The 12,192-nt window shown below is 41.1% G+C and overlaps 1 protein-coding gene across 11 annotated transcripts in view; it reads right to left on the minus strand.

The window, feature by feature from the left end:
* TTLL5 (tubulin tyrosine ligase like 5) overlaps positions 1-12,190 on the minus strand; it is a 302,536-nt gene extending 290,346 nt beyond the window's left edge. For 9 of the 11 annotated variants that reach the window (XM_068542242.1, XM_068542226.1, XM_068542235.1 and 6 more), the window contains exons 1-3: positions 11,978-12,190; positions 10,497-10,665; positions 3,166-3,272 (exon numbers count right to left, since the gene is read on the minus strand). In XM_068542242.1, coding sequence (XP_068398343.1) covers positions 3,166-3,272; positions 10,497-10,570 — 181 coding nt within the window. In that variant the 5' untranslated portion in view covers positions 10,571-10,665; positions 11,978-12,190. Of the gene's footprint in view, positions 1-3,165; positions 3,273-10,496; positions 10,666-11,662; positions 11,776-11,977 lie in introns of those variants that run through there. The other 2 variants (XM_068542197.1, XM_068542248.1) reach the window with 2 other exon arrangements.
* Between the last annotated feature and the right edge of the window lie 2 nt (positions 12,191-12,192).

Here is a 12,192-nt window from a genome sequence, read left to right on the forward strand (position 1 = left end):
AGTGAGATTTATCTCACAAATGCAAGGGTGGTTCAATATACAAAAGTCAATTGATGTAATACACCACATTAATAAAATGAAGGAAAAAAAACATAGAATCATCTCGATTGATGCAGAAAAAGCATTTGACAAAATGCAACACCACTGTAAGATAAAAACACTCAACAAAGGAATAGAAGGGAACTTCCTCAACATGATAAAGGGCATTTATGAAAACCCATAGCTAACATCATACCGAATGGTGAAAGACAGAAAGCTTTCCCCCTAAGATCAGGAAGAAGACAAAGATGCCCATTTTCACTTCTATTCAACACTGTACTGGAAGTTCTAGCCAGAGCAATTAGGAAAAAGAAGAAGAAAAAGAAAGAGAGGGAGGGAGGGAGGTATTCAGGTTAGAGAGGAAGAAGTAAAATCTCTATTTACTGATGACATGATCTGGTATAGAGATAATCCTAAAGAACACACACACACACACACACACACACACACACACACTCTCTCTCTCTCTCTCTCTCTCTCTCTCTCTCTCTCACTATTAGAGCTAATAAATGAGTTCAGCAAGGTTTCAGGATACAGGATCAGTATACAAAAAATCAGTAGTAAGGCTTCCCTGGTGGCGCAGTGGTTGAGCATCTGCCTGCCAGTGCAGGGGACATGGGTTTGAGCTCTGGTCTGGGAAGATCCCGCATGTCGCAGAGCAGCTAAGCCCGTGAACCACAACTACTGATCCTGCGCTCTAGAGCCCACGAGCCACAACTACCGAGCCCACGTGCCACAACTACTGAAGCCCGTGCGCCTAGAGCCCGTGCTCCACAACAAGAGAAGCCACCACAATGAGAAGCCTGCGAACCACAACAAAGAGTAGCCCCCACTCGCCGCAACCAGAGAAAAGCCCTCGTGCAGCAATGAAGACCCAACGCAGCCAGAAACAATAAATAAATAAAATAAAATAATAAAATAAATTTATTAAAAAAAAATCAATAGTATTTCTGTACACTGACAATGAACAATCCAAAAATGAAATTGAGAAAGCAATTCCATTTATAATAGCATCAAAAAGAATAAAATATTGAAGAATAAAGTTAACCAAGGAGCTACAAGACTTGCACACAGCAAACTATAAAACATCGCTACAGGAACTAAAGAAGACCTAAATAAATGGAAAGACATCCCATGTTCATGGACTGGAAGACTTAACACTAAGATGGCAATACTTCCAAAAGCAATTTACAGATTCAATGTACTCCCTACCAAAATCACAACGGCCATTTTTGCAGAAATGAAAAAGCTGATCCCAAAATTCATATAGAATTGCAAAGGACCCTGAATAGCAAAAAAATCTTGAAAATGAAGAACAAAGTTAGAGGACTCACACTTCCCAATTTCAAAACTTAGTACAAAGATACAGTAATAAAAATAATATGGCACTGGTATAAGGATAAACAAACAGACTGACAGAATATTAAGAGTCCAGAAATAAACCCATATCTAATGGTCTACTGATTTTCAACAATAGTGCCAAGATCATTCAGTAAGGAAAGAATAGTCTCTTCAACTAATCATGCTGGGGCAACTGGATATCCACATGTAAAAGAATGAAGGTTGACCCTTATCTCACACTATATAAAAAAATTAACTCAAAATGGAACAAAGACCATTTAGCTCTAAATTTAAGAGCTTAAACTATAAAACTCTTAGAAGAAAGCACAGGGATCATGACTTTGGGTTAGACAATGGTTTCTTAGATATGACACCAAAAGCATAAGCAATAAGAGAAAAAGTAGATAAATGGAACATCATCAAAATGAAAAACTTTTCCCCATGAAAGAACACTATCAAGAGCATGAAAAGACAAACCACAAAGGAAAAAATATTTGGAAATCATTTTTCTGATAAGGGTCTAGTATCCAGAATGTATAAAGAACCCTTACAACTCAACAACAAAAAGATAAGCAACCCGATTAAAAAATAGGCAAAAACCTTGACAGACATTTCTCCAAAGGAGATTATATAAATGGCCAAAAGGAACATGAAAAGCTGCTCAATGTCATTAATCATTAGGGAAATGCAAATCATACCACAATAGGATACCACTTCACACCCATAGCTATATTCTAAAAAACAGAAAACAACAAATGTTACTGAGGATATGGAGAAATTGCAACTCTCATATATTGTTGGTGGGAACGTAAAATTGTGCAGTCACTGTGGAAAATCCTTTGGCAGTTCCTTAACAAGTTAAACATAGAATTACCATACAACTTAGCAATTCCATTCCTAGGTATATACCCAAAAGAACTAAAAACAGGTGTTCAGACAAAAACTTGTGCATGAATGTTCATAGCAGCACTATTTACATGAGCCAAAAGCTGGAAACACTTATCCATCAACTGATGGATAAACAAAATGTGGTATATCCATACAATGGGATGTTATTCAGCCGCAAAAAGGAATGAAGTATTGACATATGCTAAAACATGGATGAACCTTGAAAACATTATGCTAAGTGTAAGAAGCCAGACACAAAAGACTATGTATTATATGAGTCCATTTATATGAAATATCCAGATTAGGTAAAGCCATAGAGACAGAAAGATTAGTGGTTGCCAGGAGCTGGGATAAGGGGGTTGGGGAGTGACTGCTTAATGGGTACAGGGTTTACTTTTAGATGAAAATGTTCTGGAACTAGATAGTGGTGATGGGTGCACAGTACTGTGAATGTACTAAATGCCACTGAGTTGTATACTTTAAAATGGTAAGAACGGTAAATTTTGTTACGTGTATTTTACCATAAATATAAAAAACAGTATCGTTAAACTTATTGTGATAATCATTTCATGATGTATGTAAGTTAAATCACTATGCTGTACACCTTAAACTTGTACAGTGGTGTATGTCAATGATCTCTCTATAAAACTGGAAGAAAAAAACAAAAAAATAAACACATGTACACGTAAGTCTAAAACAAAAAAAAGAGGAAAAACAATTTAATATGCAGAAAACAATTTAAGAAATCACAAAAAATCCTTTCAAGTATAAAAAATCAATAGACTATTCTCATGACCAAGGCCCTTTCCCTAACTAAATATGGTTATCACTTTTCTGTAAGATGAGGTTGTCAGGGCCATGCCCAGCCCTGCCCTCAGTGGGGAAGGTCACACCTACCTCCAATCACTCGAATACCATTGTCCTTTGTCAGAACAGCCTCAGCATGGAACACCAGAACTGGAATTCTCCTGCAGCCTCCGGTCCACACGATGCATGGATGATCTCTACAACCGTAACAAAAGGCTTTATGAATCTACAGCTCAAAATCTGAGTTAACAACTGAAGCACATCACTGTGGTTTGCTGCTGAGCCACTTTCCCCTTCTTCTGGAACAAGCATCCCAAATGTCCTATGGGAAACCATTCATCGCCCATTCTTAGTCAGATGGTCTGTTTAAGATTAACTCCGTTCCTGCTGCAGGGACGGGCCTTGACTGGCTTTGGCCAATCAGGGTTTTCCATCCTCCAGTTATAGTTACTGGTTCAGGGATGAGGACATAAACCAGCTGGAGCCAGTGTGTCAGGAGATATGTCGTGTGACCCTCTAAGAAAGCGATGCTTTCTCTTCTGTAGCAACTGCAGGAGAGATGGCCTCCTCCCCTTGATGGTGTAAGAGAATGAGGTCTGGAAGTGCAAGTGTCATTTTGTGACCTTGGAAGGAGAGCCTGGAGCTGTTGGTAAAGGAGAAAGTCTGCGGGAGCCTGACTGAAAGAATAAGAGAAATGAGATCCTGAGTGGCAAATGTGCAGTTGCAGAATCAAGCCTTTCCTAAATATGAGTTCATAAATTCCCTTTATTATTTAGGACAATTTATGTCTTAGTCCCTGGCACAAATAAGAATCCTAACTAAAACAGTCACAATAATTGACAGACCACTTTTACACCCTATAGTCCCTTTTTAAGCCAATTTGATGATCCATCCTAAGATTCTGAGCTAGGAACCCTAAATTAATACAAGTACCCCAGTTAAAACCACATATTTAAAAGGAAGCCTCTACCAAACGGAACAATGTTTTCCTCCAGAAAAGGACCTCTGACTTTATTCTCTTCCTATCTTCCAGAAATCTCTGTTTAATCAGTCTCAGACAGATGTGTATTTATTCACAGATTAGAAAAATCTCCAACTGCCTTAGTGCATGAAGGTAGGAAAGGAAAGAAATGACCTGAGTCCCTACTATGTGTCAGGAATTACACTAAGAGCTTTCACGTGTTATCTCACTTAATCCTCTTGCCTGCACTATGAACTGAAGAAAAGGTGTTCAGAGAGGTTGAGCAATTTGCTTAAGGTCATACAGCTGGTTAAGTAAAGGAATAGGTATTTGAACCCAAGTGTCTGTGCTCTTTCCACCCTTCCATCTCCCTAATCACACATTTCAGTGATTTTTTTGTATAAACACCTTAAACTCAACCCTCTGGGAACTGAAATTAATCAATTCCTTATATGGAATAAGATCCATTTAGCCAAGATTCAGGCTGCTCTCAAAAACTCACATGACCACACCCCTTAACAAAGGCCATACCACAAACCTCAGGGCCAAGTTAGACTCTCCCAGTACAGGTTTAAACAGATCCACGCTTTAAATGCACAGGCTGCCAGGCTACCAATCTTAGAGGTGAGGCAGCCTTTAGATTTGGGATGAGCTGCCAAGAGCTTTACTGAGGAAAGCAGAGAACACCATACCTAGTTCATTTCCTGATTTCTAGAAATGGAATGTGGATGCTTATTTTTCTTGCGATTTGACTTGGGTGACAGTACCCATTTGTGAGAAATTGGTGTTTATAGGGTGCAAGAAAGATGTTTTTTGTGTGGTTTGCTTGCTTTTTAATCTTAAGCACCTGTAAAAGGTGGGTATAGGGCCAGATGATTCCTATGCTCTCTTCCAACTTTAATTTTTTTCACTATATTTCTAAGTCAGAGGACAGAGGAAAAATTAGGCAGCCTAAACTATCAAGTCTTAGACAGAAACTCTGGAAACTATCGAAAGTTCCTTGTCAATCCATCTCTAGCTGCAAACTGGCACCACTGTGCCTTAGCACTTACAAACAATGGATTACGGATAAAAGGTAAAAATGCCTGACGAGAGTCAGAAACACAATAAACATACACAGCTGACAAGAGCCAAGGCCTTAACCATACTATCTATAGAAAGCCAAATCCCTGACACAGAATCTTTTCACTTACAACCTCTGAAAAGAGAAAAGAGGTAGTAGACAAATCATTAGTTCAGTAAGGTCGACCCAAACACGCTTAAGGCAGACGTTGCATTGTCATTAGAAGCATGCTCCCACCAGGTGGTGCTAAAGGGAAAAGATTCAAAATGATTAGGAAGCTGAAAATTGGGACTTTAAATTTTCATTTACACCAGAAACTGGTACATATTAAGAAATTATGCTTTTACAGACATGAAAGAACAAAAAACTTGGATGACTAATAACCAAAGTAGACCAGTTTTATGGTTTACTTTACTGAAAGCCTAAGAACGTTTTGGTTTGTTTTTTTTTTTTTAATATAATCATATACTTGTGTGTATGTGTGCGGGTATAGAGCCCTACCCTTCTTTTTTTTTTTTTTAAAAGATTTATTGATTGATTGATTGCTATGTTGGGTCTTCGTTTCTGTGCTAGGGCTTTCTGTAGTTGCGGCAAGCGGGGGCCACTCTTCATTGCGGTGCGCGGGCCTCTCACTGTTGTGGCCTCTCTTGTTGCGGAGCACAGGCTCCAGACGCGCAGGCTCAGTAGTTGTGGCTCACGGGCCTAGTTGCTCCGCGGCATGTGGGATCTTCCCAGACCAGGGCGCGAACCCGTGTCCCCTGCATTAGCAGGCAGATTCTCAACAACTGTGCCACCAGGGAAGCCCCCGTTTTGGTTTTTAAGAAGCAATTTCATGAGTAATAGATATTATTCACTCCTGGGATCCAGCCTACATAACTCAAAGGCTCGGTGCCTCATTCATACCAATGTCCCTGCTGGAAATGCCTTCCCCACTTCTCTCTGTTCATTTAATCCCACTCTCTAAAGCCCAGCTCACCTCACCACCTCCTTGGAGCCTTCCTTAGCTCCTCCAGCCCACAGTGATGTATTCTTTCTCTGAACTGTAGCACTCACTACATAATCATTTGTTGATGATCTTTGTAACTGATCTAAAGCCAGCTTTTACAATCAGAATTAAATATTTTTTTTAGTGACTAAAGAAACCTTACATCAAGTTAACGTTTCCACATCTCTATATAAATTTATATTTGGGAACCCCAAACAAAATACAGAAAAAGAGCCCCTTTACATTTACTATTTGAAATAATGCCATGCAAAACAAGGATGCCTGGACAGTTTCTAGCTCTAATGTCCAGGACTGCAAGGCATCAATACTTTAATACAGCCTAGGGTTCTGAGCAGATCTAGCAGATGTCCATGGATATATATCTTTGGATCAAGTCAACATCCTTAGATGATTTAAGACCTTCTAACTTCCAAAACTTTAAAAATGTAAGCATGTTGTTCCAGGTGTGAACAAGATTGACTTAAGATTCCTAATGTATAAAACAAGTATCTGATAGACATGAGCTAATGGAACATTAACAATCAAACCTCAACAGTAGGAGTTTAAAAGGAAGAGGAGCATAAGGTCTGTGAATTTGGATGAGGAGGGCAGGGGGAAGGTGGAATGACACCTGTATTTTCACTAACTTCTACTAGAAATTTAATGTTTCTCAATTACGAATACAGGCACCAAACACAGTAGTAATAGTATTACCTGTGTTTTTTACTCTATCTGAAATTACAGATTTTTTTTATACCAAATTACAGTTGTTGCAGACATCTCAAAATATCACTGACATTTATCACTGCTTAAAAGTTATGGTAGTTATTAAAATTGCCACTAGATCACCTGTGATTACAGTCTTCTCATCTGGTGTGATGAAGATGGACAACAATTTGGCAACTCTCCACTCTCAAGCAATCATTCAGCTACCAAATGGTGACATTTCACAGGGGTGATCCAGACATCTATGATGTTTCTTGGTATTCCCCACTTTTAAGTGTTAATCAAAGACCACCCAAGTATGATGGTCTTATGCAAACTAAGCAAAAACAGTCTTCATGTTGCTGTCTTTAGAAAATAAAATCTAACTTTCTCATGCTTTAAATGAATGATCTTGTTATTTAATGTATTAATAAAGACGTATATATTACTACACCACAAGTTTGGTTTAAAAAATTCTGATAACTGCACTTCAATGCAATTGGTATTCTTTGTAATGAAATGTATTTTAAGCACTTAAAAGACCTAAGGTGATCTAAAGCATGAAGCCTCCATTTATTTACTCATTAAGTTAGTCACTCAGTCAGCAAGCATTTATTGGGTGCTTACTAAAATATTAGGTTGAACCACCTAAAATTCTCAATATTTGACTGTTTTTGACCTACCAAAATAGCAATTTCATACAGTTCAACCTAATACTTGTTGGGCCCAACCTATAAGCCCACTAATAAAAGAGACAGTCATGAAGTAAAAGATCTTGAATCAGAAAGACTGATGTTTGAAGCAGAAGTTAAAATTTTTGTGAAGTGGGTAAGAGGCAGCACACAGAAAACAAAAAGTCACAAGAAGGCAAAGTGACCACAGAGAATTATCCATTTAATTATCCTGAATGAGAATGACCCAAATATAATATCAAATCTCTATTATTTTCTATGACCTAATAGTGATGAGAAGCCTTTCCCCAAAGCTTTACTAATGCTTCAATAATTTTTTTTTCAAATTACATTAAATAATGTAATCTTCTACTTTATAATAAGAAATACACTTTAAATTCAATATAAAATCCAATAAAAATAATGCCTTAACATTTGTATGGCACTTTATCACTTAAAAGTAATTTCATACACATTATCCTATTTTATCCTAACTATATCCCAAAAAAACAGCGTGGGAGGGGATTCCCTGGTGGCGCAGTGGTTAAGAATCCGCCTGCCAATGCGGGGGACATGGGCTCAATCCCTGGTCCAGGAAGATCCCACATGCTGCGGAGCAACTAAGCCCGTGCGCCACAACTACTGAGGTTGTGCTCTAGAGCCCGCGAGCCACAACTACTGAGCCTGAGTGCTGCAAATACTGAAGCCTGTGCGCCTAGAGCCCATGCTCCACAACAAGAGAAGCCACTACAGTAAGAAGCCGCACACTGCAACGAAGGGTAGCCCCCCGCTCGCCGCAACTAGAGAAAGCCCACGTGCAGCAATGAAAACCCAACACAGCCAAAAATAAATAAATTAAATAAATAAATTAAAAAAAAAAAAGAGGGGCTTCCCTGGTGGCGCAGTGGTTGAGAATCTGCCTGCTAATGCGGGGGACACGGGTTCAAGCCCTGGTCTGGGAGGATCCCACGTGCCGCGGAGCAGCTGGGCCCGTGCGCCACAGCTGCTGAGCCTGCGCGTCTGGAGCCTGTGCTCCGCAGCAGGAGAGGCCGCGATGGTGAGGGGCCTGCGCACCGCGATGAGGAGTGGCCCCCGCTCGCCGCAGCTGGGGGAAGCCCTCGCACAGAAACGAAGACCCAACACAGCCAAAAATAAATAAATAAATAAATAAAAATTTAAAAAAAAAAAAAAAAAAAGAAAAGAAAAAAAACAGCCTGGGAGATATCATCCCCACTTTTCAGGTTATATAGTCCATGAATCCTAGTGGACTTACAGAGAATCTTTAAAACTAATGTTACCTTTAAACCAGATTCTCTCTTTATTCTCTGTGTCAAGTAATAATGTTAAAGGAGGCAAAACATCTAAGTGCTTCAAAATCCAGGAAAGCTAGGTCTGAATCTCAATTTATCACTCTCTACGCATCCCTGAGGAAGTTCTTTGATGTTTGTGGGGCTGAACTTACAAAAGTGGGAATAGGGCTTCCCTGGTGGCGCAGTGGTTGAGAGTCTGCCTGCCAATGCAGGGGACACGGGTTTGAGCCCTGGTCTGGGAAGATCCCACATGCCGCGGAACGGCTGGGTCCGTGAGCCACAATTACTGAGCCTGCGCGTCTGGAGCCTGTGCTCCGCAACAGGAGAGGCCGCGATAATGAGGCCCGTGCACCGCGATGAAGAGTGGCCCCCACTTGCCACAACTAGAGAAAGCCCTCACACAGAAACGAAGACCCAACACAGCCATAAATAAATAAATAAATAAAATTTAAAAAAAAAAAAAAAAGTGGGAATAATAACATCTTTAGATGAAATGAGATACAGCAGTTAAAGCTCTTACCATCACCTATAGCAGCTACACTTATCACTATCATTCATTTATATTATTATGAGAATCCAGCAATGAAGAAACTTGACTCTTATCTAAAAGAACTCAGGAAAGCTATGTGTCTCAATAGACTCAGCACAGGCTATAGAATTCTAATGTCCTGCTCCACACTTACTCAAATAACTTCTTTTTTTTTTTTTAATTAATTAATTTATTTATTTATTTTTGCCTGTGTTGGGTCTTCGTTGCTGCGTGCAGGCTTTCGCAGCGAGCGGGGGTTACTCTTTGTTGCGGTGCGTGGGCTTCTTATTGCGGTGGCTTCTCTTGTTGTGGAGCATGGGCTCTAGGCGCGTGGGCTTCAGTGGTTGCAGCACGTGGGCTCAGTAGTTGTGGCTCGTGGGCTCTAGAGCGCAGGCTCAGTAGTTGTGGCGCATGGGCTTAGCCACTCCACAGCATGTGGGATCTTCCCAGACCAGGGCTCGATCCTGTGTCCCCTGCCTTGGCAGGCGGATTCTTCTTCTTTTTTTTTTTTTAAATTAATTTATTTATTTTTATATTTATTTTTGGCTGTGTTGGGTCTTCGTTTCTGTGCTAGGGCTTTCTCTAGTTGCAGCAAGCGGGGGCCACTCTTCATCGTGGTGCACGAGCTTCTCACTATCGCGGCCCCTCCTGTTGTGGAGCACAGGCTCCAGATGCACAGGCTCAGTAGTTGTGGCTCACGGGCCCAGTTGCTCTGCGGCATGTGGGATCCTCCCAGACCAGGGCTCGAACCCATGTCCCCTGCACTGGCAGGCAGATTCTCAACCACTGAGCTACCAGGGAAGCCCTCAAATAACTTCTTATTATCATCATTCTATCATCCTAAAGGCTTCTGAGAAAATACCCAATGTCACAGAATTGAGAGACCTACTTTTCTTCAATATCTAAAAATTTCAAAATCTCGTATGTTAGGAGCTCTGATCAAGAGTTGACTAAAAGCTACTACCTGCAACGTCTAGAGCCGATGTTCACTCATGAACCCAGAAACAGAGCCTTATCTCATTTCAGATAGCTGATGGTCACCCAATAATAAGATCTTGAATGAGACCATGTATGAAAACTAAAACCAGAGTCAGACAACACCAAAGGAAGGATATTGGGTAAAAGAGGATTTGAGTAAAAGAGAACTATTTTCCATCCTGAACGCAAAGGGTCAAAAGCAGGCTTGCTATTACTTACTCTTGGCTTACCGCCTCCTCATCCTCTGAGGATGATGCTGTTTCCTCCAGGTCCCGGGCCATCTCGACTGGCATTTCCTTTAGAGTTTGTCATGCAGTCAGCAGACGGGGGCCTCAGAGACCTTTCCTTGCAGATTCACTGGATCAAACAATTTGGGTGGCACAGATTCCTGCAAGAAAGCCAAATGACCTGAAACACAATGCAGTTGTCTTTTTGTTCATTACTGCTGATGATCTTCCACGTAATGAAAATGAATATTTACCTAAATAGTGTCAAACCTCTAGAGGCTTACCTTCTTTCACAGTGCTTCACATATGCCACAAAAATCAAGATTTTTTTTTTCAAACATACTGTCTGTCCTCTATGTATCTGAAGAGCTGCTGTGAACTTTCAGTTTCTCGTTTTTCTTTTACATACTAAATCTAACGTGCAACAAAAGGATACACTTACTTAAGAAAGTCTGAGGTAGGTGGCTGATTGCCTAAAACATAGATTCCTTGCTAGAAAATCCTGACGCGAGTTAAAAATTAAAACGCAAGTATTAAGATCCTTGCAAACATTTCTTTAGATTCTATGCCAAGCACAGGTAAAATACCCTCATGTTTCCGCTAAAACAAATTCAACCACTAAACCAAAAAATGAATATATTCTGCTGAATCAAGGTCATAAATAGCTGGAAAAAGAAAAAACAACTGTCCTTCCACACTCTCAAAAATTATTCGCCCTTACTAAAAATCACAAACTATGATCCAAATATCAAATAGACATTAAAATTAGCATATTTCTAACTTAAAATATTTTTAATAGAGAAAAGGTACATGTTCATTGCGTGTCTTTTTGGATGGAATAGAAATTACAGGTAAAGAAAATGAAAATGTTTTAATGACCATAGTCCCATTACTCAAAGACAACCATTTAATGTCAATTTTTCCAAACCTCATTTTTCTATGCATTAATATATGTGATAAGAACGTAAATAGGGCAAAAAATGCCAATTCCGATAACGATCCTTACACATATTCAGCGAACTGGGCAATATCTAACAATCTAAAAGGCGTTCTTCCGAGTATCCCCAACGGGACCTCTCAGTATTTCCCAAAATGTTGGGAAGTCCCTTAAATTAATACAAAACAAACAAAACCTCCAAGCGAGGAAGGGATGCCAACCTGTCCTAGGCTGCCAGCAGAGCAGGGAGAGACAGGGCGATCGGAAGAAGATTAAGGGCACTCGCCCAAGGAGCGTCCTCGCCCTAAAGGGATCGGGCCCTCAGTCCCACCCCCGGCTCACTCCAATCCAGGTAGGTCCTCAGATGCTCCCTACAGTAAGGACGCGGGAGACTCCGCCGCAGAGATTCAGCCCAGCGCGCCCGGAAGCCAGCAGCTGCTCCCGGACTCTGAGAGGGAAGTGCAGCGGCCGGCGCCCGCCCAGACTTGGGAGCGCACCTCCCTCCGGTAGAGGAGTGCGCCGGCGCAGGCGTTTACCTGTTTCATCTTCCCATGGCTCGGGGCGGGCAGGCAGGGACAGCGCTCTGCGCCTACCTCCCTTTTCCTTCCCCAGCCGGGCTCAAGGCGGCAGCCGACCACTGCTTCCCCTGTTACTACAACAACCAACAAGTAACCGCCCGCTCGGAGCCACTGCGCAGGCGCCCGCCACCCGGCGCGGACAACGCTCGGCTTCGGGCGCGGACAATTGTCGT

Source organism: Eschrichtius robustus, chromosome 1 (genome assembly GCF_028021215.1).
Source record: "Eschrichtius robustus isolate mEscRob2 chromosome 1, mEscRob2.pri, whole genome shotgun sequence".
Lineage (NCBI taxonomy): Eukaryota > Metazoa > Chordata > Mammalia > Artiodactyla > Eschrichtiidae > Eschrichtius > Eschrichtius robustus.